Here is a 25,873-nt window from a genome sequence, read left to right as displayed (position 1 = left end):
ATACCTGACTGCGTGGTCGACCATTGCATATTACGGTGCAAAAAAGCTAGCTCCGAACCTCCCTCCCGGAGTACATGCTCTGAGAAGGCTGAAGTGACAGGTCTAGTGGGCTGGGCAAACCCCGTTTTGGAATAATTGGCCTGGGGATGTTCGGATAGGTTAGAATATTTGTCTTGCCAAGTCTACGGACGATCTGGGCGTCTGGTGTTATATCCACGGAACGTGGGTGGAGAGTAATGGGTTTAAAGTGTTAGCCAACGGGGTGATGTTAACAGACTAGCCCATTTCGATTGTATAAATTTGTGAAGCATATTCTGTATGAAGCACTGTGAATTGTTTGAAATAAATGATTTACTTGGTTAAACCTCTTGCTTGGTCAATGACAATGACTGGATCTATGCGATACGGGGCCTGAGGCACCAAGCTCCGATTCCGCACCCGCCCTCATACTTCTCCGATAGACCCCGCCAAAAAATCCCAGTGACGCAGACTCATCCAGATCTCGTCTCTACTTCCAATCCTTCCCAAACATTCACAATGGCCTCTTCTCTGACAACGACCGACCTCCAGGGGTCCCTGCCCCTCATTGCCCGCGGCAAAGTCCGCGATCTGTACGAAGTAGACGACAAGACCCTCCTCTTTGTCGCAACCGATCGTATCTCCGCGTACGATGTGATCATGGAAAATGTACACCCCTCCAAACCATTCTCCTGTTTAATAACACCCTTTCTAAAGTTGCACATACTAACAATATCCAGGGAATCCCCGAAAAAGGCATCCTCCTCACCCTCTGCACGCAAAGATGGTTCCAAATCCTCCAGGAAGCCATTCCCACCCTCCGAACGCACTTCATCACCCTTGACCTCCCCGCGAAGATCCCCGCCTCGTTGCGCCCCGTGCTTCAGAACCGCGCGATGCAAGTCCGCAAGCTGAGAGTTTTACCCATTGAGGCTATCGTGCGCGGCTACATCACGGGGTCCGCATGGAACGAATACAAGAAGTCCGGAACCGTGCACGGGATTCCAGTGCGGGAAGGCTTGAAGGAGAGCGAGGCCTTCCCTGATGGCCCCATTTACACCCCTAGCACGAAGGCCGAACAGGGGGAGCACGATGAGAATATTCATCCTGATAAAGGTATCTTATCTCTATCTATCTACCTACCCTTACCTCCTCGAACCCCATTCGTTAGAATTGCAATTTGGTTTGGTCAGATGACTAATTGATTTTTGTGTCATTGTACAGCTGTTGAGATCGTTGGTGAACCATATGCGTCTACCGTTGCTGAGCTCGCTGTGAAGCTCTACAAGACTGCACACGCCTATGCGCTTACGCGGGGCGTGATCATCGCGGACACAAAGTTCGAGTTTGGCGTTGACGAGGAGACAAATGAGGTTGTTCTAGCGGATGAGGTGCTTACGCCAGACTCGTCGCGCTTCTGGCCTAAGGACTCGTATGAGGTCGGACGTGGCCAGCAGAGCTTCGATAAACAGTTTTTGAGAGATTGGTTGGTTAAGGAGGGGTTGAAGGGTAAACCGGGGGTGAGGATGAGCGATGAGATTGCGCAGAAGACGAGTGAGAAGTATAGGGAAGCTTGGGAGCGGATCACTGGGGGGAATTAGACAGTAGGGCATGGCAGATTGCGCCGTGGAAGTGCTTTAATATGTGTTGTTTAGAATGGAACATCAATTCCAAGATATATATGTACTGTACAATTTCCAAGAGGTCGTTCTCGGTTTAATCCCATTCATCACGTAGCCCCTTCAGGCCCTTCCCTTTGTGCTCTTGACTTCCCTGTTTCGCAGATTTGGCATCGTTGTGTTGCGGAACCCAGTTGGTTCGAACCCCTTCATCAACGGGCAAGGCAGCTGTCCCGCAGATCCGGCGTTCTTCTTCAATCTCTGGCTCACTTATCCCATTTGTGGCCCATACCTTATGGATACGTAAATCGTAAGGCCCCTCTACTCGGTCCGTCAAACCAATTCCGACACTCTTCACCCTCTGACGGATGATAGAGGTCTGAGGTTCCACAACAAGCCCATGGTTCGTTCGTACAAACGAGTTGAACGGAAGCAGGATAGTCTCCCATCCGGTCGAGCCAGATGTCGTGACCGACGATACAGAGGGCATGATTGTAGAGGACGGGGGGATGTCGGAAAGTGAAGGTGGGATACCGCTGGGGTACTTTTCTTCAGCGATTTCAGACGACTCTGCTGCTTTGGGCGATGTTTGTGGAGAAAGGTAATCATCGGATAAGGTAGACGAGTCGCGCACGTGGTGATGGCGTGTGTATAATCGGTGCTGGTGGATGTCGGTTTCGACGATAGTGTCGGTCTGTATGTTGACGGTGTACCGTCGACCGTCCGATTTGACACGTAAAGCTAGGTAGGTATAGGGATCGAGGTCCCAGTATAGTCGTCCAAAGAGCCAGAGGCCTCGGTCTTGGTTGCGGAAGGCGGCATATCCTAGTGAGAAGCTCGTTATTTTCTGGTCCGCTTTTTAAGTACTCAGGGTATATGTACCTGTTCTCTCCACCCTCCAGTTGTTAGGGAGCTTCGTAGAAATATTTCCATGAAATCTTGCGTGGGCAGGCGTGTTTGTAGAGGAATCGGCGGGGATATAGTCGAGGCTTGCAGTGCTAAAACCTCCCACGGCACGGTCTGCCATCGTTTTGCAGCCCGCAACAGCTGCTTCATCTTCGAAGTCTAGAAGGGAATATGGCTTTGTTGGCGTATGGAGGGCCTCGGTGTTCCAGGCTAGCTCAGCACATGGCAGTTAGTTTCTCAAGTTGACAAGCGATTTCGGAGGCGCAGGGGACGGACGCACCGATTCTTGACAATCGACCAATTTCCTCCGCGCTCCTTTTGAGAAACCCGGGGGGCTTGGATGCTAGGCACCTTGCTGTTGGAAACATGTCGAATCCAGGGATTGGGGGTGATTTGGAAGCTATGAAGCAGTTCTTGCCTCCAGGAACTGAGAAGGAGGATCTCGACCCTCTAGATGCCTGAGGCCGGATGACGTCGGCAAGCCTCACCGCTATCGGCAGTACCTATGTTGCTTATCAGATCGGGCCCCAACTGGAACCACACCCTCCTACAGACTTCACCGTACTTCATTCATCTTGTGCGCTTTGCAACTCCGTGGGGGAGGTTTGTCAAACCACAAATCCAATTTCGTCCACAGCTATCTACAGTAGGCTTGATTGGAGACTAGGTTTTCGGCACCTACTATGAACCTCAAAATATAAATATTTAGGTTGCATATTTATTTTCTGGGGCGGCCAGATTTTTGAATTGAGACCAAGCAGATGGAAATGGAAAGAGCCCAAGAGGGTGGAATGAGCATTGGGCTGCTCACTGCCGCATTGCTTTGATTTAATCGAGAGTATATGAAGCTTTATCTCTTGTATGAGCACTGTACTCTCGAACACTCATCCATACTTGTAATAGCCTGAGGCCCAACACGCAACCAGACGATACGCGATGACCGCCTTGTTATACTTATGACCACCACAAATTCATATCCTCCTGAGTTGCTCTTGCCTTCCAAGATGCGGCTGAAAAGCTCCTTCCTTGTCCAGAGCCCCGGGGGTGGGGGGATTTCTTCTTCATGCCGCTATCTCGCCCGCGGATCTACCAAGTGGCTTGTTGTCCATTTTAATATAGCATATAGCTGTCATTCGCTTGCTTAATACAATATTCCATCATCATTATTATGTGCTCGGACGAAGATCCGATACCGCCCGAATATAGACCCCGATATCCGTGGCCATCCCAAGCTACGCCGTCGCCTCAAACTATGAGGTCCACGGCTCTTTACCACAGCCATCCACCTCGTCCCTACTACAATACAAACTCTCCTCAAGTACCTGCTGCGGCCCATCTGCATTGGTCCTCCCACGCCACCTCTTCTCACCCACATATCCCACCGTCTGACCATCTCTCACAAGGCGCCCAGCACCCCATTGCACCCAAGGGGAATGCGCTCTCCGACATACATAAGTACACAGTATAAGTACGGCCCTACCCGTGTCTTTGTCAGGAAGTGAGTCTTAATTCAAGAAAATTGGCCCCCTAGTGCTATATTAACTAACATCACATCAGACCAGCGAGCACGCCCAGCAAGCTCTTATAAGTCATCGGAAAGTTATTCCCAGAGTGTTTATGCTCAATGTCAATCCTTGCAAAGAGCACCCATAAAGAGGAGGGTCATGCGGAATGGGGTCAAGTGTTGCGACCTGATATCTATCACGGTTTTTATGGAGCTGCTCTGAGAGATATGTGGCATTAGAAGCATGTTAGGCATAAGAGTTGTGGATTTTTTGGCGCTCCTGTCTTTCGTGTTCTGTTTGGAAGCCTAATCCTGCCTCCAAGGTTTCCATCAAGCATGCAAACCGATTTGGAGATTTTCCGTTGCATTGTTGAGGTTGGGTAGGCCGGAGTAGGATTTGATTTTCTACCTTCTTTGGTTTGGGGCTGAAAAAGACATCTACTATTTAGATAGACAACTCTTGCATAAAAAGACCGGTTCGGTTGGTGTTCAAGGCTAGTGGATTGTATGTATTTAATGGCATGGCATGTCGTTAGTGAAAAATGATAAAAATGCAAATCATACGCGAGCCCTGTAGCGACCCGCCCAAAGTAAACGCCCGTCTATGTACAACTCAAATAGAGCCATCCAAACAGTGTATGAAAGCCAAAATGCAAACAGGCAGCCGCACGGTAGAGGAAGAATAAAATAAAGAACAAAATAGATAACCGCGGTACGAATAGCCTGATTGAAACAAGCGGGTAGGCATGAATAAGCAAAACATGAGCTCAAATATGCATGGTATCATGAAGGGTAAACGGGATATCGCGAAACCCAAGAAAAATAATATGAAGTAAATAACCAACTCAATGCAGCATATATATGTGATCCAAACAAACGAAATGGAAAAGAAAGGGCCAAATCCAAGAAATATGGTATAGGAGTTGGAGAGCAAAGGAAGGCGGAAAAAGGGATATTTAAGCCCTGACACGCCTGGCGTCAAACAGCTTCAGGCTCACAGCGGTGTCATTCACACCGAGAATTGGAGCAGCGTCCTCGAGAAGCTCCCAGGGCCGTACTGGATACGGCCCAATAATACGGCCGCGGTGTTGAATTCGAAGACGATCGGCGACAGAGTTTGTGTTCTCAGATAATCCTGGGAGGGATCCAGTCGAAGCAGCCACTTGTTGCGATTGGGTTGAAGGTCCGGCCGAAAAGTTCCCGGAGGGGGTGGGAGTCGGAGTAGAGCCGCCAGCAGCAGGGGACGAAATAGAGGCAGGTAGTTGGGAGCTGTGTATTGCCGTGTCCGTCATGGGACCTAGAAGGTATAGGAATCGACGATCGTTCTGGAATTGGAGGAAAGGGGGGCATTTCTCCTTGAGGAAGCGGCCGCACTGCAGGCGCGCTTCATCCGGGAATGAATCGATGAGAGATGCTGCGACATCTAAAGCATGTGTCTGCAACAGGATTCCGGGACATGGTCGGAAGTTTTTAGGTTGTATAGTGTGGGGAAAGTAATCAGCGGTTGGAAAGAGGCGGAGGATGTTATCTGGCAACCGTGCCAACGAAATGCAGAAGATTGACACAAGCAAGCGGGTTTGCTCCTGTAGGCTACCAGCTTTAGGCCCAATGGATGCAGGCGCATTGAAAGCACTCCGATGAAGCACTGTCATCCTAAGCAGGGCAGAGAACCAGAATGCGAGCGATCGCTCAAAGTTGAACTTGGCCATGACGACTGGACCAGAGCTCGATACACTCCTACTCTCAGCGAAGCTGTTCGGATTTGTCTGCATTATGATAAGCTTCTGGAGGAGAAGATCCAGTCTCTCCACAAGAAGAGGAGTCACTGATGGAACCCCAGCCTCGGGAATGCTATAGGCCAGTTTCTCTATGATTGTAAGGTATAGTTTTGCGCTTTCGATCGCGTCTGTACTGGCCGCCCCATCGGATGATGATAAGTCATCGGCAGGTTCGTCAAACATTGCAACAGAAAAGAAGCTGCTTTCTGCTCGTTCGCGAATCTAAGAATGTCAGTAAGAACGGAACCTAGAGAAATGATCGCTGCTGTAACATACTTGTCGGGCTGCATCTTGATTCATTAGGTTCACTAGGCCCACCCAGTGGGATTTCCTTGATCGAGAATCCGCCACTGCAGCCTTGAACATCACATCGACGATATTGTTCTTCACCTCGTCACCAGGTTGCGCGTGGAACAAAAGCTGGAGCTTCAATTGGCAGAACGGAAGAGAAAAGTCGTTGTTCATGAGAATGACTTTCTCAGCTTGTGCGCTGGGATCTATTTCTATCTAAGAGTTAGTTGACGGTACATCCGCGTTAACAACCGGAGGGACAAACCATCTTGGGAGTCGAAGCCCAAGAGAAGGTCAACGGCCTTCTCTAGAACAGTCGTGAAAGACAAGTGGCCTGTTAACTCGCGCATACAATATTCCGCCACGCTACTCGAATTTTGAGTAAGTAAAGAGCGTAGTAGTTTTGTCGTGCATGTCTGAAGGTCAGAGCGCCTTGTCCCCAAAGCGGCGTCTTCAAGGGAATCAAATAGCGGGATTGCGTCGTTGATTATGCTCAAAGTCTCATTAGAGTATTTGACAAGAAACTCTTGTTGAGCCAAACGAAAGCGATATGTGACCTATAAACAGACATCAGTGGCTAGGAATTTCAGCAATAATAGCACTAAACATACCAGGTCTGCATTGGGTTCGCTTTGCGGGATAAGAAGTTCAAGGACATCCAAGCGCAAGCTAGACAGATTGGGGATTGCTGGCACCGCTTTCTCAGGGGCTGAAAGTTTATTGACCAAGAGTACGAAGCTGTGAATCGTGACACACCCAACTCCGATTAGAGGGGGGAGTATTCGAGACATTGTGGGCCGAGATGAAGACTTCAAAAGTCCACAAATGTACCGTACTAACATGATATCGAAATATTTGGGACTGAACGGTCGTAAATAAGCCAGATATCTGCAAGCATCCTTCGCCGACAATTTTGTGGTTCCACTACCAAATGTCAAGATCTTGGTGAGTGAATTGAAAACAGAACCCATAGTGGACTCGTCTATTCCGTTTCCGCAAGACAATAGCTGGTCTAATTTGTCCTGGAACGAGGCATCGGCATCGCTGAAGGTCGTCGGGATATGATCTGAGAGTGGTGATGGTGCCGCCAGCGCCGATTTGCTCTCAATTCGAGCGAGGTCCTGGCGGAGAAGAGAAACAGTACTGGACTCTTCGGGGACCCGCATTCCAAGCTCAATTAATGAGAAGGTGAAATCTAGATTTAGCGTTCCGAATCTCTTGAGACGTGCATAAGCGCCGACTAGTCCCCTGAATAAATCCGATGTCGCTCCAATGATAGACAATGCACCAAAGTGATAATTAATAGTATCAGATGCAGATGCAAGTACAGTGTTGTCATCACACTCGGTGGCTTGTTTAAGCACATCAGCGAGGATAGAAAGGTCTCCGAAACCTTCCAGTATTTCTCGAACGCAATAGAACTCTTCCGAGGTCAAGGCAGAGACTTTGCAATCAATCGAGAGGGGACGGCCGGCAATTTTTCTGTATCTGTTAGCGCGAGTACAGTGCGCGCAATCGAAACTTTCTCACCTGGTGGTATCCCTAAGATGTTTCACGACTCCTTGTCTAATCCATATGCTGACCTCGGACTTGACAGCCCAGGTTAAATTGAGCCGTGGCAGCTCGGTAAATATAGTATTGCTATCTTTGACTTGGAAGATATTGGGCAAACGCTGGCTTATCGCGGATTTCAAGTCTTGGATAGTGGAACTTTCTTCCGCCACCGACATCCCAATACGAGCCAAAAGTGTGTATCGGAGGTTACGGACATGTTCTGGCAAGCGTCCCATGGGAAGTTGAGTAAGGAGGTGGGTATCGCTGGCCAAAACCTAATGAGTATTTAAATAAGCACTGTTTTGACTTCGGGATTACTGGTGGAAACACAAACCTCATCATTGTTGTCACTGGCGTTCGTCGCGACACCTTTAGCCATGAGCCATTGCAGATATCTGCTGATAGAGAAGGTCTGAGATCTGACCAACTCGGATATAACGTGGTAGACATTATCCATATCCAGCTGAGCCGTATCTTTTACGGTACTCACGAACATAATTATATAGGTGTCAATGTCAATGCCAGACATTTTCCACTTCCGCAGGAGCCGAGCTGCGGTATATACGCGGCGAAGACCAGAGCGAAATCGAGTCGCCGACCACTCGAGAAGCTTAGCGACTAGAGCAATCCTATCTTCAAGCGCATTCAGACATGCTGCCGATGTAGATGATATGTCATGAGACGATCGTATCGAGTCAAATAACTGAACGACACGTTGTTGGGCAGACTGCTGCGTGGATTCCGGTCGAGATTTCGGTAATTGTACTCGAGCATTACGTTGCGCAAGGGTGTCAAATATTGTCTTGTCTGTGGTCTCTTTCATCCTCAAGCAAGAGAGAATGAGGTTTCGGTGCGTCTCCCATAAATTGGGAAGTATAACCGACGAAGTATGTTCAAGCACCAGCTTTCTTATATAACTCGAAAGCCGGTCAGCAAGCGGTTGTAGCAATATTCGTCGCCGCAGCTCCGTTATCTGCTCCTTGTTAACCATATCCTGTTGCCGACTTTGTACATCATCTCTGCCTACCTGACGTAGTTTTTCAAGGAGCACCTCCGCCAATCGCCGCCCGCGTTTTCTATACCGTAAGAGGCTATCCCAATAAATACCTAGCATAAGAAGCCAAACCGGGATCATGTTGAGTGGCGATGCCTCCAAAGAGGCTAGAAACCAAGTGAAATACTGATCGTGGTCAAGTAAACGCTCAAAGAAGAGACGAGCAGTCAGGCTGGCTCTGCTTGATGTTAGTAACCCCTAAGAAAATGCCAGATTCATAGACGTACGCGTAGGTCATTTTTGATTTCCAACCTGTCGATCCACAGGCTCCTACTACCCCCTCGAGAAACTGCTGCACACCACTCGTCCACTCACGAACCCACTTTGTTTCTAAGCCTATTGCTAATGAGCCGCTTGTGCCCTTTCTCTTAAAGGCTCGAATCTCATTGGCGCCAACGCATTTCGCAAGCCATACGGCCCGGCTGACAGGAATCAACTTGCTTAGGCACTGGTCAAGAAGTGCCTTGCCCCGAATGCCATGCGGGATCGTTCGACTTAGTCTGCGTAAAGGAACAGATGGATTGGCAAGATCACGCAGCCAAGCCTCTCGTTTATTATCTGTTAGGGTAACGCGAGGAGGCGGCTTGAAGGTTGATGGCGCATTAACCGTATTGTGGTTCTGCCTTTTCTCCAGCGCGGCCATAAAAACCGACGAAAGCATCTGCAAGCCGGAACGATTCTTCAGTTGCGCATAGAGTGATGGGCGTGCGGTGTTCGACTCGTTCTGGGAAACCTGGGTGCGATCGTAATGTCCTTGTTTCACCGTCTGATCGTTCAAGGCATCTTCCGGATGATTCCCAGTCCATGGTGCAAAATCGGCAATTCCTGAAAGGGTTGGAGAGTTGTGTGTCAGTTGGCGCCGTAGTGAAACTTCGACAGGCTGGGGGTACTCACTATCTCCTTTGAGAACAGGGGCTATAGATGGTATTTGAACGCGAAACGGTGTTGTTTGTACTTCTTTGCTGGCTGCGGGTTCTGATGTCTTCGTCGCATTGTTTCCAAAATGCTCTGGTGGCGTGCCCTTCCAAGGTAGATGCGGAAATGGAGGAGGCGACGCTAGTCCTTTACCTTCAGGCGTCAAGCCTGCATCATCCTCAATGACCTCTCCACCGTGGGTTGCCTCCGATACCATAGCCTGGAAAGACCATACCGGGCGACCACGCCAAGAGAGCGAGGAGGGCTTCGCATTCGCTATTCCTGGAGTAACCCTTGATTCTCCACCAGTCGCAGGCGCAGGACTCGCATCTTTTGCGGACGACCCGGCGGATACGTCCAACCTCAATCGCTTCGCCGGGGGCTCCCGCTCCTGCGCATCATTTATACTCGATGTCAGATCGATAACTGCCGGCTGCCCGGTATGCGGCGGAAGAACGGGCGTGGATTGTTGCGCTTCAGACCGGAAATCAGGTAGACTCGGAGCCTGCGAGGCGTCCACACGTCCTGAGCCATTATCGAGCTTGCGCAGGGGGTGGCCCCAGGATTGGACGCCGGCAGAAGAGTGAGGTATCATGTCAATTTCATGGTGTATTCAAGCGGCAGAAAATTGATCATTAGGGCGACTCGCTCGGAGGATAGGTTTGCGGTAGACAGATATATATATACTCTGAGAGAGAGGAAACTGGGACTGTTCGAGTATGTATCAGTCAGTATCAATAGGTCTTCACATTTCCCGCGCAAGCTGTGGATGGGCCGGGTGGCTTAGATTGACTTGGAGAGCGGGAAATAACAACCGCGGAAGAGGGAGGAGTGACTGACGGGAAACTGCAGTTAAGGAGTCCCACAGTGGAAGCGATTTGGATGAAGCACGAAGAGATTTGGAAGGAGAAAAGAAGCAATCCGGGAGGATGACAGGAAAGGGCCGAAGACGGAGACCGAGATACAATTGAGGATCTCCAGATAACGTAAGGCCGAGAGAGGAGACAGTGACACTCCTGGGGAGGCGATCTGACCATCCGTCGGACTGGGAAGGTTGGTAAGGTCAGGTAAAGTTAACCGTAATTCGACGTTTTACGGCTCATTTCCGGGAATGATGGCGAGAAATCGGTGTAATAATACATGTCATGATACGTCGATCCGTGCCTGAGGTCTCTCAGAGAAACTTTAGTATAGTTCTTGAACGAAACTTGGACCGATCATGAGGTGACAGCTGGAATCACTTGTCTGACTCCGATTTTTAGGTGGTTTACATAATAAAATTAAATGAACTCCAGCTTTCCATCCTACTGGATGCACCTACACCGCACAGTTGACAACTCGCAGGCCACATCGACCAAACACGCTCAAACATGCTCAAAAGAAGGACTCGTACCTACGCCTGCGCGCCATGCATTAGCACGGAATATAATCTCCTGGGCAATCTGCTGTCCCACTATGAATTCCCTGTATTTATTTCCGCAGGAGGATATCCAAATCCCTAGATTAAAGTAAGCTTGACACGGAATTGTCGGATTCCCGGCAATCCCCTTCGTTTGGCTTGGCATCAGATGAGCAACTTGGACGGAAATCTGCCCGCTGGTTGCGAGCTTTGGCATTCCGGTGAGAACATCCGTGGGATCAGACAATCGGAAGTTAAGGGGGGGTGGCCCGAGTGTTCCCCGATGCTTGATGGTAGAGAGATCTTTTTCCAGGGCTGTCTGTTTTAAAGCGAGGAGACGCGGAACGGCCAGTCAAGTAGAATTGGATAGATCGCGATGCCGTAGCGACAAAGAATCCCTTACGTACTTTTGCCGAAAGTGCCAATCAGCCGATATTTCTCGTCTTGTGCTCAAACAACACTCCATTAAGCCGCATCCGACTATCTCCACTCTTGATGTGCTCTCAGGTTGTTGCCCGAAGCCTCAAGGGACAACGGAGGTACGAAGCCAGTGTCATGCCATATTGCCACACCCACATCGTACGATTCTCGAAGGGCGACTTCGACCTCAGTTTTCCATCAACTATACTGTACGGCAGATATTGGGTTATTATTTGAGCCGGACACAGTCACCCGTAACCAACAAGAATAATATACCTATAGGCAAACCTTGTCTTCCAAATGCAAGTCAGGAAGAGGCGCCGTACCTCAACAAGCTAGCTTCTTGATACAGGGCCTTGCCCTGGCAGCTTTGAACGGGGCGCGGTCAGAGGCAGGAAATGATAAGACGGTGTGTGTAAATGGGGGCTTTGCGTGCGACCGGAGATCCCGAAAGGCACAGATGGTCACAGATCAGCCAGACAAACCAGTTCTGATTGCATTCTGTCGTGCTACCTGGCAATCACACACTGTAAGCGAGTCATCAGCTGGCCACAGATATTGTCCATCCACACCGAAACGCAGAACAACTCATGATTTGACTTCTGGTGTTCCTTGTTTGTCGAGGTACAGCAGCGCGGAAAGCATATGCCATGCCACTTGCTTTAACCACTGTCAACATTATTGCGTTGAGGACAAACTTTATTGGAAGAACACATCCTTGAGGTGCGGGAGGAAGATCCACTAATACTCCGGAGGATGTGATATATCTTTGACTTTGGAGTCTGGCTTGGTCCAAAATGTAGGTTAAAAATGATCACCGTTGGCATTGCTCCCAATTTGTAGGTCATACCTAGGAATAACCTAGAATATGAATGTACAGTAGACAATGAGAATACGCCGGAATTCGGGAAGTTGACGCATCCTGTTCCACGGCGGAATAGTCCAAATGAACCGCCTTTCCAAGCATAAGAAGTTGGAATTGAAGACTGGTGGCTGAGGCTGGCTGATAACGATAAGACTGCCCCCAGGCTGGCACGCTTGCCGCTTTAGGCTTGGTGGCCACCAGACACCTGAATGCCAGCATCGCCTCTCGAGGTCTGGAGAATCCACCCGCGAGCTACACGGTATCGGCTTCGGAAGTTTACAATAAACGACATGGCGTCCAAAAAAGATATGCGCAGGTTCGATCTTGGTATGTCATCCATTCGATTCTTTGAAATGTTCGTTCTCTTGCGAAATTCCTGATTGCTGACTGGATCTTGAAATAGCGATTCCCTACGTCGAGCCGCCCAAAGATAAGAACGATGCGGATATGACCGGTACGTACATCACATAGAGATGTTGAACTATAGCAATTCAGGCGAGCAGAGCTGATTGGCTGGCTTAGGCACCATGTCGAGCACAATGCCTATGGCAGCAGTGAGTTATTCGATATCGGATGTACAGTTAGCATCACTAACAGTTCTCACAGATGTTCACAAGAAACAAGTGAGCTTGTTGTTTCTTTCCCCCCAGTTGGTCACTATGAGCGCACGCTGCTTATCTAACAACTCCTTCTGTCTAGGATGATCGGATGGTGTGTATTGTCCCCAAAGTATCTCCAGTATAATGTTAATCAGCAACAGGGTCGCCTTTGTCTTCTCGCTCCAAACCTGGCTCGGTGAAACTTCCGAGCAAAAGAAAAATGCCACTACGCCGGCATACTTGTCCGTTTTGATGTCTGGTACGTCGCGATATTGTCGTATGCCTCAGGGATGATCATTGACTAACTTGCGACGCCTGTATAGTGTTGGCGTTGGGTGTTGTATGTCACGGAAACCCTTCAATAACATATCATAAACGACGCAATAACATCTAACATATATATATTACAGACCTACCTTCCCATATTCCTCCCACCTACACCTGCACCAGGTGGCACGGTCGCGGCGCCTTCACCCACGCCCTCTCCGTGATATACTGTATTGGCCTTTGGGTGTTGGGATAGGTTGAAATGGCGTCCATATACTGGTATTATAACATTGTTAATGGAACCCTGCATCGTCAAAGCTGGAAAAGCTGAGAAGCTGCTACACCCAGTTTATTATACTTGCAGACCTCCTGGGGTGATGGACTCTTTACTTCAAAGCGCACAAATTGTTGGCCTGTAATATTAGTATGGTACATTGGTATCCAGTCGGATTGGTTTTCCAAAACTGTATAGCGGAACTTGTAAGACAATCGGCTATCTCAATGTCAGTGACACGCATTGTTGCCAAAGAGGTTTGCCACTGCTTTAGTGGCTTGCCCACTACACTAGAAATGGCCTTGCACCCTGCACATTCTTTTCTCACGCAACGGTGGCGGCTGTAAATAGGCTGCGTGCTCCAAGCCTCTGAATGCGATAGGCTCCTTTGTAGCACAAGGCTGGACAGACCTGCACCTCAGGCTCTAGAGTGAACAAAGACGGGGATTCACATCGGTGCGCGAGGTGGCCAATGCTGAGTCACGGGTGCACCGCCTTCCCCCACAGGGACACTAAGTATCAGCAGCGCCCCTCAAAAGGATCTTTCCTTCTCCCTCCCGACCTCTTCATCCACATCCAGACCTCAAACGCCTCGCCTTACGAAACCACCCGACTCGCGATCGCTACTACAGAGATTTTATTCTCCTCTTTAACTTTATTTACAAGAAACTGCTTTTAAGGGCCGTTTACGACGAAAGGCCGAGTTTATGTCCATCGAAAACCTTAAGACCTTCGGTAAGGCCTTGCCACTCCCCTTCCTCAGCTTCCTACCAGTCTAGCGATGCGCTCGTTCCTAAGATATAACTACTCGCACTCACGGATATCTTGTCATTCAAACTATTGAGTGCGGGCAGTTTTCTTGAACCAAAATTACGCGCTGCTTACTCTCCGTTCTTGCGATCTGCGTGGGCCCTTTTGGCGGGGTAATTCTGGTTGTGATCCCAGGCTGACACGTGCTCTTACAGACCCCTTCGCCGAAGCTGACGAAGACACCGGCGAGACTAAGCAGTCTCAAAACTATATCCATATACGGATTCAACGTACGTTTTACCCCGATATCTAATCCCCATCGCCAAAATCTCGCATATCGTCTCTCACCGCCTCGGCTCCGTACTAACAATGACCTACAGAGCGCAATGGTCGTAAGACCTTGACTACCGTTCAGGGTCTCCCTAAGAAGTTTGATCAGAAGAAGATCTTGAAGGTGATCAAGAAGAAGTTCGGTATGTTTTTTTTGCCTTGACTCGCTGGCATATCTTGGTATTTCGGCTAACACCAGTTCCAGCTTGCAATGGCACCATCGTCAATGACACCGAGATGGGAGAGGTGATCCAGCTCCAAGGAGATCAGCGTAAGGATGTTCAGGAGTTCTTGACCGACAAGAAGGAGGGCCTTGAGCTTGATGCCAAGACCATCAAGGTCCACGGTTTCTAAGTCAGAAGCCACTCCCCGTTCCGGTCCCTTCTTCCCAGTCCACGTTACACTCGGGATTGCGACTGCGGCAAGCCGCCTATCCTTTCCCACCTATTCATTGCGTTAGTCTCAACTGTGAAGATTATGGTTGGTTAGATTATTTCTATACCCGGTGTGCTGGACTTGGGCCACTGGTCGAACCGATGCACTAGTCAACTCGTCCCTGAAAATCGTGAACGGGCGATTTGGGAGGAGTTATCAGTATCGAATTACCTACCAATATAGAAGGGTTCTTGAGGGGGATTTCGTGTCTTCGTTATCATTCTTAGCAATCTACTAGGTAGCTAGTCCAAGCAAGTCCTGTCTTCATTATATGGAGGCCCAGTCGTTATCAATTCCCTAGTAGATGCAATGGTGTTCTTGAAGGAACGTTTTATTAGTACGAATCAAATAATTCTAGGTCGCTCCTTGCTCCTTGCTCCTTATTCGCTATACTGCCTTATAAACATCGCGCTTATAAAAGCCAATGCTTACGTATATCAAGGTACTTAAGTTACTACCTATTGAATTTATAGATTTGCCATTTACAAAGACGGCAATATTGTGTCCGGGCAATGGCTGGTAAAACAAACCGGCGTAGACGGTTAAATATATGCAATGTTATTGTATGGCATGTTACGTATTTATGCTGCGTTAGCCCAAAGGAAAGAGATGCAATATACCAGAGACCCTCTCTTGCATTTAGTCAAAAGGAGAGAAGTAAACATGAAACGCAAAACATCAGGATCATGACACCGAATAAAGCGGACAGGAGGTACTCAAAAGAAAAGATCATCAAAATCGGGGGATGGGGATGGACATCCCCAGCAGCCGAAACGCCGGATTAGTTATTTATATTATTAGTCGAGAGGATAGCAATGAGATATAGAGTTTATGAGGCATTTACGCCTCACAGAATCGTACACTTCTTGTTCCTTTGTTTCGCTGCAGGCCGCGGGTTGAGGACAGCACTAGAAGAATCGTTGTCAGCTTCAACAAAACAAAATGAGGTATAAATCATGGCGGAACATACCGAATCGCCTCATCGAATACGCTCTTAAGATTGCGCTGTGTTAGCGCAGAGCACTCCAAGTACTTATGAGCTCGGATTTCTTTCGCGACGGCCAGAGCCTGTTCGTAAGTGACCGGCTCCTGCTTCCTGATGCGGAGGCCTTCGAGCTGGGCGGGATCGTCCCGCAAATCGAGCTTGGTACCGACCAAGATAATAGGGACGTTGGGAGCATGGTGTTCGATTTCTGGAAACCACTATATAGAAGTTAGAAATCTGAACCTCGTAATCTGGCGAGCGTTCTGCTGTCTAAACACGCGTTTCACAGCTGGAGAAATAAGTACCTTGGACTTAACGTTGTCGAAAGACGGAGGGCTGACGACAGAGAAACAAATGAGGAATACATCGGTTTGTGGGTAGGACAATGGGCGAAGTCGGTCATAATCTTCCTGTCCAGCAGTATCCCAGAGTCCTAAGCTAATCGGTCTGCCGTCCACCATCACACTAGCCGTATAATTATCAAAACTGTGGTAATTGGTCAACAAGATATTCGAGGGAAGGTGAAAAGCGTGATAACGGACACGGTGGGTATGTATTCGCCGGGGAATGCATTGGTCGTATAAGAAATGAGGAGACATGTCTGGCGAAATGGTTAATTATCGGATCACTCCCCAAGACGTAATGAAAAAAGTGATAAGAGCAGGAAAATACTAACCTTGCCTACAGCACCATCACCGGTCACGACACACTGTTGCGGGATTAGCCATTGGCTCTGGCTTGCCGGGGAAGAGGACTGGCAGAGAGCTCCTGACCTTCAGGGACTGAGTAGCAGGACCTGTCGCCATTGTCGCTTAAAAATCCAAAGCTATATACACGGTTCTGACGATAATCAAACGGGCTCAGGGTATCAATCGATCCAGCGACGCAAATGATATAAATACGAGGGATGTTGTGGGATGGATAGGCGGAGCGACAGATGAAACGGGGGTATCTGCACGGAGGGACAGCGCCGATCGATCAGTCACGAAAAGTTGAGCAGCAAAGCCGGAGGCGGACGAGATCAAAGGGGGCGAATGCAGAGGAAGAAATGAAGAAAATTGCAAAGAAACAAGAACACAAAAAGGATGGGGAAGACGGCACGGTGGTTGCTGGAGGAAGAAGCAGAGAGGAGAGAAAGAAGGAAGAGGAGGGGATGGAGTTAGTCGGAGGTCCTGGTGTCTGGTGGATTGCAAGTGGAAAGGGAAAGGGAGTGAGTGAGTGAACTAACAGACAGCCAGACACTCGGGAGCTCACTCTCTAGTGCCCGCCGACAGCTTTGAATGGCAGTTTCAATCTGATCAGTAGATTTAGCCTGACCCCAGAGGACCAACCAAGCCGTCTTTTTCGCTTCTTGCAAGCACTCGGCGCCTGGACAGCGACCAGCGCAGATCCGGCGCCAATAACAATTAGTTCCTGGAGATAGCATGGGAGATAATCCAGACACTGTTGTTGCCGGTCTACGCGAGGCTGTTGTCTCTCCTGAACCAGACATGGGTGCGTTCTGGAACCGCGGTTCACCAGCCTTGGTACTTTGGTAGGCATACTACGAGCAACATCATCGCTATCCAATGTCCATCGTCAGAATCCAATCCGATTCTTGCGGAGCATTCCTTCGCGTCTGCTACTGCAATGGTCAGACAGCCACACGACCCGTCGAGAGGGCTGAGAACCGGCGGAGTTTCGATGCACGAATCAGTCCCACAGTCTCGCCTCTTATTGTTGGTTGCCCTCGCCACGGCTACGGGCGATCTGGCCAGCACTCTCCATGTCAACTTTGAACTCTGGAATTGATCTGTCAGTGCTCACTGCTCAGTGTGTTGGAAACATGCGGGGTTACTGATCCACTTGACAAAGCTTTGATCATTTCAGGTTCGCGGTCAAGCTTCAACTATTGATTTGACGGCAACAGCTCAAATGCCAAATGGTATCTCAACTAGAATAAACTATATACAAAACAACGGTCTGTCCACTCACTCTGCAAATCTGCTTGCGTATAAAAACCGACTTTTATATGGTTAAACATGCCGAACTTAGATAGCCGGTGGGGCTGGAAAACTATCTGGGAACCCGTCGAAGACCCAGTTGAGGGAGTCAAATACTTCTGAAAATCCTGCCTCATTGAAAAAAGCTCCTTCTTGGTCGAAATTTGGCGGATACATAAGTGCTGGGTCTTCCAGGGACCCGTCCGATTGCCGAGGAACTGCGGCTGTTGAGATGTTCGGATTGGCCGTCATGACTTGTGTATCTTCAGTGCCCTTCAACGGCCGGAAGCGGTGTCGCCAGCGCCAAACTGTGTCATAAACATGGCTCATGCTCATGCGACATCTGACCTTTATGAGTAATGTATCATCCCCCGAGTCCTCGGGGGCCCCAGCATTCCACATCTGGGCCAAAATATCTGCCAGTCGGACAGGCCTATCATGGTCCATCACACTGATCCTCCTCAAAGCTGAAATTGCCCCATTAAATAATAACTTCCCATGCTCGAAGTCGATGTGTCGTCGAAAATCGCTTTTCAGTAACTTCATTAGGGCAAACGCCGCTGATATGATCATTTGGAGGATATAGTTCGTTGCATGGCCAATGAGTTCGCCCGGTGAAGTCTCGAGATCTAGTACTCTTCCCAGGAATGACGTCGTGGCGATAAAAAGCTTAGTTAAGTCGTCGCTTCGTGCGTTGGAGCCTAAGAACACAAAATACCGCAAATGGAGTTCCGCAGCTCGTAAATGGATCATGTTGATCGCTGCCAGAAAAATCAAATTAGCTATAACTCAACGCAACAGACTAGATGATGCCGTACCGGAGATATTTCGGCCGTAGTCAAGTTCCATTTCCCGGAGCTCGTTTTCCAGAAGTTGCGAAATTAGAAGCTTTTCGGAACTGATGAACTCTGCAGGGTCAGGCCTGCTGCTGTATAGAGATTTTGTTACCCGATCGCAGAATTTTTCAATGCGTAGGCGTGTTTTCAAGTCTTCTGGAGGGTGATAGTCGGCATCTCGAAGTGACGCTGGTTCAAGTGCCCAATCGTAGATTGTACTTGGAGGCTGACCATACCCAGTAGCAACACTATTAGGGAAATGATAAGTTTTCCAATACGCCACATAGTCTAGAGAGTCACTCACTTTTGGGCAACAATATTACAAATTACCCATGTCTGTAGCCGATCCTTTACAGCTTCACCTTGACCTTCCATCCGAAATGTCGTGAACTCTTCAGCCTGCACAGGGCGGTGCAACCCCAACTGCATGGAAATTTGCATCATCAATCCGCATAGCATGAAAGTCGCATCCGTCCTCTGGCTTGTGGTCGGGAGTGGCCAAGTGCAGAGAAGGCATAGGCCTTTGACAACACGATAATCCTGCGGGACGCTTGTTATTGTCGACCACAACAATCTGCTGAATGGCCCCGAAAGAGCGCTAAGTAGGCCCGGCTCTGACGGAGCTCGCCGGCTAGCGACACAAATAATTGACCATGCTTGGAACGGACAACGACGGAGATACTCTTCAGGTTGCTTTTGGGGGTTCAGAAGTGGAAGAAAAGGGTGGTAGTACTTGAAGAACCTGGGTGTTATCAGAATCTCAGATACTTGTGCGAGGAATAGTAGACCGCGCAACTTACTGGTCAAATAGCCTTGCTACCCTTTGTCGGGATAGAGAAACATCCTCTAGCCTCCAAATACTGTCATCTTGAGATAAGATGGACCCATCGCTGTGCATAGTTAACGGAGTGGCTAAAGTCTGCGGTTCTAGCTTCGCAGACATAGTCCGACCCCGACTTATGTTCGCAGGATCAGGTCCATAATACATGTCCTCAGAGCACTGTGACACCTTGTCACTAGCTCGAGGCTCGACTGTATGAACATGACTGCCATCGCTAGAGAGCCGTTGGCGGAGATCTGCAATCTCGCGCTCCATTTCAGCATTTCGCCTGATAACGTTAGTAAGAAACAGTAAATAACTATCGCGTAGAGTATAACATAATCTTACTTTCTTTTCGAGATGCGCCTGAAAGAAGGCTCCACCTTGCATTCTATATGAAGCCGCCGACAACGGGAACAGGCGTCCGCGGGTGTCTGAACGATATCACATCGTAGCTAATGTTGTTCAAATACAACAAAGTTCAGCCAGACGTTGACAAAGCTATGTGGGCTAAGGGCGCTGTGGGTAGCCCAAGGCGCATCGTTCCTAGTCCGTTGGACATGGGTCCCACGCACGCTGGATGATGGGATGGGTCTGGCATACCTTTTGTTGCTTGCACTCATTACATGCTTTTCGACACCCACCCCGCCGCTTCCCCGTAATGGGCGGGGTCTTCTCCATGTCTCCGGGCTCCGAGGATCTGCTTGAGAACTCGAAGCCTGTCAGTGGCCGTGAAAGTCTCGGGTTGTCCCGAAGGTCGGGAGAGGTGCCCTGGGGGGATATCAGGTTTGCATGCGGAGGGAATCCATTCTGTGCCAAAATACCCCGGTACTCGAGGTCCATCGGTATAAATCAGAAGTCGATAAGCGCCGGAATGGGACCGCGGGACGTATGAACACATGCAATATGGAGAATGCAGCAGCCAAAGGACTTTGATGAAGGTGCCGGAAATCGGAAGAAAACGTTGGGGGTTCAGAATCGGCGGTTCCGCATCGCTGACTCATCCCCGCCAATCCCGCATTAAGTTAGTTAACTAAGTTAACTCGTACGTAGGGGTACATCAAAGCAGCATGGGCCAGGGCGTTTCATATAAAGTATGTATATATGTGAATGCTTTTGTTATAATGAACCAGTATTATAGCGATTGAAAATCTTATTTTCCTATAAATGGAGAAATGGAGAACTTCTCGGTCTATGCATGTACAGAGTACATCCCTGTTGTAGGAGAATTGGCTTTCTTAGCCAGGAACTTCTTTCGATGGATGGTCAATGCACCACAAATGAACGCCCCTGATGGTGTTTCCAATATGGTGTATGTAGGCGGTGGTGACACTGATAGGCATCACAATTGGGAGTACAGTCTCGGTGAATGTGACGACATACTGCCCATGTCCAGTCACGTGAGATGATCGGACCAAGCCGCATTGAAGCCTAAAAACGCCTCCCGCCATTCCTGATGTGGTAAGCTGGTGACGCCGCAGGTGTTAGGCTTCCGTCATTGTAAACCAAGTCTGTTTATAGCCTCGTGCGGCCTCGTCTCTGCTGTTCCTGAAACTCAAATACTCCTCTTGTTTATCATCTCCGTACGCCAATAACACACATGGCAGATACTGCTCTCCAAGATGGCCCTGCGCCAAACACTCCCTCGTCTGGGGACCCAGGAGTGCCACCTTTAAGCGCTGGATCTGCCGCCCCTTCCGCTCCAGGTCTGGAGGCCCGGGCGGACCTCCCAGTTGTTTCAGAGGAGTTGAAAGCTCGCTTAGATAAAGTGATCTATTCGGAGGTAAAGCGAACCATGCGCATTGTGTGTGAGAGGATTCCGCTAACCTACAGTTCCATAGATCGGGGTGACGACTCTCCTGACTCGATTGAAGCAAAGCGTTGCCTCTGCCAGAGTACGTTCGTGACAACTCAGCGCCGCTGTTTTATGTGAAAGGGCATTCAAGCTAACGGATACTTGTTTTCACAAAGGACTTCGCCTCATTCCTGAAAAAGAGATCGATCTTGGAAGAAGAGCATGCTCAAGGCTTGAGGAAGGTGTCCCGTTCTCTGTATGATGCCGCACATAAATCAGAGAACCGCCAAGGCACCTACAGTTATGGCTGCGTCGAGCTCAACGGTTTCCATGACCGCATGGCAGACCACGGGCTTCAGTTTGCAGCGTCTTTACACCAGATGTCTGACAATCTTACCGAACTTGCAGGGAACATCGAGCGAGGGCGCAAGCAATGGAAACATGAAGGGCTGAGTGCAGAAAAGAAAGTCATAGATGCGGAGACCTTGGCGGAGAAGGCTAAGGCTAAATACGACACCCTGGCAGAGCAGTATGACCGGGTGAAAACCGGGGAGAAAGCAGGTGGAAAGTTTGGCTTTAAAGGCACCAAATCCGTTGCTCAACAGGAAGAAGACCTACTGCGCAAGGTCCAAGGCGCGGATTCTGATTACGCGGCCAAGATCCAGGCCGCCCAAGCAGCTCGTAAAGAGCTAATTTCGACCCATCGACCTCAGGCTGTACATAATATCCAGCAATTGATCTCAGAATGTGATTCAGGGCTTGCTCTGCAAATGCAAAAATTCGGTATGCTTAGCACTGACACCATAAGTGCTTCCCTGGACTGACCACTTGCTTAGGAACGTTCAATGAGAAGTTGCTATTGGGACAGGGCTTATCCATCAACCCATTGAAAGAAGGAGGGGAGAGTGCTGGACCCAGGAGTCTTCGTGAAGTAATACAGCAGATCGACAACCAGAAAGACTACCATGACTACGTTCTAAGTCACGAGTTCAACCCTGGCGCTGTGACTTCAGAGCAGGCTCAGTATCATCGTCACCCAGTGAGTCGTTTGAAACTATCTCATACCCTACTCTTATCTAATTTCCTTTCAGACTCTTGGAGGATCGACTGCAGCCCCAGCCCCTACCTCTCAGTCTAATACACAAAACAAGCGGCAGTCTATGGCGCTAGCATTGCCTGCGTCTCAACCAGCTGCGTCTACGGAACCGCCTCAAATACCAGTCCAGATACCATCGTCAGGCCCCTTAGAGAGCAACCAATCCCCACAATATCCTCAAAACCCAGATTCATTCTCGGCTCCTCCGTTCCAGCCTCCGTACCCAACGTCGTCAGGGCCCCCGCCTGAGCAGCAAGTCATGAACCAGGCGCCACCGCTAGCTCAGAAAGGACCATACTCGTCTTCCGGCAACGGCTATTCCTCAAATGTGAACCTTCCTCCGCTGAAGCCAGTCTTTGGAGTCTCATTGGATGAGCTATATGCTCGTGATGGAACCGCTGTTCCCATGATCGTGTATCAGTGTTTCCAGGCGATAGAGTTGTTCGGACTTGATGTAGAGGGAATCTACCGGCTCTCAGGCAGTGCGAATCACATTAGTCAGATGAAAGCCCTTTTTGATAACGGTAAGCGCCCCTTGAGTTAGCCGGAATATTTCTAATGCCCCCATGACAGACTCGTCTCAAGTCGACTATACCAACCCCGAAAGCTTCCATCATGATGTGAACAGTGTCGCAGGCGTATTGAAACAATTTTTTAGAGATCTTCCAGACCCGCTCTTCACGTCAGCAGCATATTCGAGCTTCATTGAAGCGGCCCGTATGCCCCCAGGTCTAGCCTTCGAATTTATACATCATACTAACCCCAATCTAGGCGTTGACGATGATATCCAACGGAGGGACTCACTCCACGCAATAATTAACGGCCTTCCAGATGCACATTACGCTACTTTAAGAGCTCTGGTTCTGGTAAGATTTCAACTCAGTCTTCCTCGCATAATAATTATCCTTGCTAACATAATTCAGCACTTGAATAAAATCCAAGAACACTACACTCAAAACCGCATGAACGCAGGCAACATCGCCATTTGCTTTGGGTATGTCCGAGATTCAAGTTTCTGAGCTCGTCTTTCTGGTACACCACTAACAAACTATCTAGACCAACTCTGATGGGTGCAAGTTCAGGTGGCAACATTGCAGATGCCGGCTGGCAGGTACGCGTGATCGAAACTATTCTCATGAACACCTTCCAGATATTCGACGACGATTAGAAGCCGTTCACTTACGCGGCCAGACCAAAAGAATACCGTAAGGGTGTTCTTTCCCGTATATCCTTTGTTCTTGTTCATACTTCGTGATTGGCACCATCCCTTCAGTACGCCTTTTTTGTTATATTTTGTTGTATTTGACTTATGTCTTACGTCTGCACTGTATATAATACTGCTTGTGAGGGAAGATATCTTTTGATACATTATTACCCAATGTTAATATGACCCGTGGGGTCATTCGTCCTTAGATCTTACACCATTTCCAATTCTATAAGTAAAGCCTGAAGAGCAAGATGGTAAATAAGTACAAAATTTGAAAGGCAATGGGGCAGGAGTATAGTACAAATAGGAAGCGCCATGACCCAAGACGCCCGTACAAAGCGTCAGAGTAAATCAGCCAAAAAGGCCAGCATGGGCGCAAATGTAGATAAAGGTTTTGTACAGCAATAGCAGACCGGAATCCTATTCAATGGTCCGTGATATTGTCCGATATGCCTTCTCCGCAGGGACTACCTTGCGCCAGAAGGTTGAAGCCGGGGCTTTGATGAGTCGATGAGTGGAGGGGAGAGAAAAGTTGCCTCATTATATGGCAGAACTATTTCTTCGCTCCCATAGTTTCCTTCATCGCGTCGAGACGTTCTGCAAACGTGAGTCCTTGAGCAAAGAGCGGACTGCTTAGGTCGTCAATGGTTGTGGGTGTGGCGTGACCCCAGACACGCCAGCCCTCCTCCTCACCAATCCACCGAAGTTTCTGGAGAACGATGTATTCGGTGCAGTCCCGCTGCTTGACATCTGCAGGAACATAATCTCCTGATATCTGTCGCTGCGCCTTGCCTGTTGACTGGCGACTCGTGATACGGAGGACAACCTGGCGCACGCCAGAATCGGCCAACTCGGGAATTTGAGTAGCGCGATCTGACACGACACGGATTCCTGTGAAGAAGGTGGAAGGAGATCGAATGTATTTGTCCAGGGACCAGGTGACTATCTCGCCCTTGGGGCGGGCTGCGATGCGGCCGATAAGGTTGTTTGCGAGGCCAGTGCAACAGATCTTGCGTAGTGTCGTAGCATCTCCACTATAAACCAAAACAATCAAACGTTAGAAAACGGTACAGTGAGGCCGCATGCCCGAAGCTAACTTACTCGGCAAATGCAGAGTACATCCGTTGGTGGAATTCGCGCGCTATCTGTCGCCGTTCCTTCAACCGTAAAGGAAGTCCTTTGCCACCTGTTTTACTATATACGAAGAGCCTACAACAAATTAGCTTACCATTTACTCACAATATCGACGTGGACAATATGTGCAGCACTCACCCCAAGAAATTCTGGAACCATGATTTTACCCACAGCCATTCAAAGTGTAGTCGTTCCCTTGGCTGTTGAAAGATGGACGGCATATCCCTCCACAATGGCCGAATATAGGTCCCCGGTAATAGTCCAATATCTTGTGGCAGCTCCGATCGTGACATATTTTGGCCCCTAGACTTCATACTGGGCTGCGAGGGCTGTTTTACTGACAGCGTCTGAGGCATCCCTTTCTGCAGAGCACTGTATTGGGCGGAGAGCGAGAATTGTCGACATTGCGACAAAGCGATTGTCGATGACGGTGAAAGGACAGCTGTGCGCGCTCGAGCAGCTGAAAAAAGCGGTGCACCCGCGATCGAGGTCGCCATTATGAAATTGGGTTGCGAGTCAAGCCGATTCCTCGAAGCTTTGAAATGCGGTGATTTTTTTCGCCGATGAGAAATCCGCGATGTGTCACGTGAACCCCCAAATGAGGGACTTGGGAGTTCAAACCGTCGCTTCATCTTGCACGTTACCTTCAGGGCGTCGTCGATCTTTCTCGACCCCTTCAAAACCATATTCACCGTGACTGCACATTCTAGTCTCGGCTTTTGACTCCTCGATTGCCGCGGGATAATTGATAATCGGCATCTCGGTCTTAAAAGGACAGACAAGACAAACATCTCTACACAGTAGGGGCGGAAGCGAACGAGTTTCTGCGCATTGAACGCCATCCCACCACGTCTTTCTTCTCGTCCTTGATTTCAAATTGTTCTGCGACGGCTGCATATGCCGTATAATTAAGGCTGGCTCCTCTTCGCCGTAATGATGCTCCTCCACCCTTCTCTCCCCGCCGCCGATCGTCTCCTGAACCTGACTTAATACACTACCGTTCGGCCTCGAATCTGATCACACCTACGTCCTTCGTCCCT

At 49.1% G+C, this 25,873-nt stretch overlaps 9 protein-coding genes across 9 annotated transcripts; 4 read left to right on the top strand and 5 right to left on the bottom strand.

Annotated features, from left to right (window-relative positions):
* Nucleotides 1-537: 537 nt before the first annotated feature.
* Nucleotides 538-1,619, top strand: ADE1 (phosphoribosylaminoimidazolesuccinocarboxamide synthase; the record flags this gene model as incomplete). The annotated part of the gene is made up of 3 exons (XM_041702334.1): nucleotides 538-687; nucleotides 759-1,134; nucleotides 1,243-1,619. The coding sequence occupies 3 exons, from the start codon at nucleotides 538-540 to the stop codon at nucleotides 1,617-1,619; spliced, it is 903 nt and encodes a 300-aa protein (XP_041555130.1).
* Nucleotides 1,620-1,734: 115 nt separating this feature from the next.
* APUU_31160S (CIA30 family protein) lies at nucleotides 1,735-2,911 on the bottom strand (the record flags this gene model as incomplete). The annotated part of the gene is made up of 3 exons (XM_041702333.1): nucleotides 1,735-2,462; nucleotides 2,520-2,753; nucleotides 2,824-2,911. The coding sequence occupies 3 exons, from the start codon at nucleotides 2,909-2,911 to the stop codon at nucleotides 1,735-1,737; spliced, it is 1,050 nt and encodes a 349-aa protein (XP_041555129.1).
* A 2,092-nt stretch (nucleotides 2,912-5,003) lies between these two features.
* On the bottom strand, nucleotides 5,004-10,234 carry SRB8 (mediator of RNA polymerase II transcription subunit 12; the record flags this gene model as incomplete). The annotated part of the gene is made up of 9 exons (XM_041702332.1): nucleotides 5,004-6,047; nucleotides 6,102-6,328; nucleotides 6,382-6,673; nucleotides 6,728-7,598; nucleotides 7,647-7,945; nucleotides 8,005-8,643; nucleotides 8,698-8,902; nucleotides 8,952-9,549; nucleotides 9,619-10,234. 9 exons carry the CDS (start codon nucleotides 10,232-10,234, stop codon nucleotides 5,004-5,006), a joined length of 4,791 nt encoding a protein of 1,596 aa, XP_041555128.1.
* A 2,298-nt stretch (nucleotides 10,235-12,532) lies between these two features.
* On the top strand, nucleotides 12,533-13,413 carry APUU_31158A (uncharacterized protein; the record flags this gene model as incomplete). The annotated part of the gene is made up of 8 exons (XM_041702331.1): nucleotides 12,533-12,650; nucleotides 12,727-12,777; nucleotides 12,846-12,877; nucleotides 12,930-12,946; nucleotides 13,023-13,034; nucleotides 13,084-13,181; nucleotides 13,246-13,262; nucleotides 13,333-13,413. The coding sequence occupies 8 exons, from the start codon at nucleotides 12,533-12,535 to the stop codon at nucleotides 13,411-13,413; spliced, it is 426 nt and encodes a 141-aa protein (XP_041555127.1).
* A 757-nt stretch (nucleotides 13,414-14,170) lies between these two features.
* Nucleotides 14,171-14,897, top strand: SUI1 (translation initiation factor eIF1; the record flags this gene model as incomplete). Its single annotated transcript, XM_041702330.1, has 4 exons — nucleotides 14,171-14,198; nucleotides 14,429-14,503; nucleotides 14,594-14,686; nucleotides 14,749-14,897. 4 exons carry the CDS (start codon nucleotides 14,171-14,173, stop codon nucleotides 14,895-14,897), a joined length of 345 nt encoding a protein of 114 aa, XP_041555126.1.
* A 928-nt stretch (nucleotides 14,898-15,825) lies between these two features.
* racA (putative Rho GTPase Rac) lies at nucleotides 15,826-16,769 on the bottom strand (the record flags this gene model as incomplete). The annotated part of the gene is made up of 6 exons (XM_041702328.1): nucleotides 15,826-15,886; nucleotides 15,949-16,181; nucleotides 16,269-16,449; nucleotides 16,506-16,564; nucleotides 16,640-16,672; nucleotides 16,737-16,769. The coding sequence occupies 6 exons, from the start codon at nucleotides 16,767-16,769 to the stop codon at nucleotides 15,826-15,828; spliced, it is 600 nt and encodes a 199-aa protein (XP_041555125.1).
* A 1,224-nt stretch (nucleotides 16,770-17,993) lies between these two features.
* APUU_31155S (transcription factor domain-containing protein) lies at nucleotides 17,994-20,444 on the bottom strand (the record flags this gene model as incomplete). The annotated part of the gene is made up of 6 exons (XM_041702327.1): nucleotides 17,994-18,706; nucleotides 18,764-19,029; nucleotides 19,086-19,523; nucleotides 19,582-19,890; nucleotides 19,950-20,056; nucleotides 20,205-20,444. The coding sequence occupies 6 exons, from the start codon at nucleotides 20,442-20,444 to the stop codon at nucleotides 17,994-17,996; spliced, it is 2,073 nt and encodes a 690-aa protein (XP_041555124.1).
* A 757-nt stretch (nucleotides 20,445-21,201) lies between these two features.
* On the top strand, nucleotides 21,202-23,660 carry rgd1 (putative Rho GTPase activator (Rgd1); the record flags this gene model as incomplete). The annotated part of the gene is made up of 9 exons (XM_041702326.1): nucleotides 21,202-21,384; nucleotides 21,443-21,496; nucleotides 21,573-22,179; nucleotides 22,233-22,435; nucleotides 22,488-23,016; nucleotides 23,066-23,209; nucleotides 23,264-23,358; nucleotides 23,416-23,486; nucleotides 23,549-23,660. 9 exons carry the CDS (start codon nucleotides 21,202-21,204, stop codon nucleotides 23,658-23,660), a joined length of 1,998 nt encoding a protein of 665 aa, XP_041555123.1.
* Nucleotides 23,661-24,252: 592 nt separating this feature from the next.
* Nucleotides 24,253-25,465, bottom strand: APUU_31153S (uncharacterized protein; the record flags this gene model as incomplete). The annotated part of the gene is made up of 3 exons (XM_041702325.1): nucleotides 24,253-24,733; nucleotides 24,801-24,908; nucleotides 24,972-25,465. 3 exons carry the CDS (start codon nucleotides 25,463-25,465, stop codon nucleotides 24,253-24,255), a joined length of 1,083 nt encoding a protein of 360 aa, XP_041555122.1.
* Nucleotides 25,466-25,873: the final 408 nt, after the last annotated feature.

Source organism: Aspergillus puulaauensis, chromosome 3 (assembly GCF_016861865.1).
Source record: "Aspergillus puulaauensis MK2 DNA, chromosome 3, nearly complete sequence".
In the NCBI taxonomy this organism is placed as follows: domain Eukaryota; kingdom Fungi; phylum Ascomycota; class Eurotiomycetes; order Eurotiales; family Aspergillaceae; genus Aspergillus; species Aspergillus puulaauensis.
This window is presented reverse-complemented; position numbering and strand designations above follow the sequence as displayed.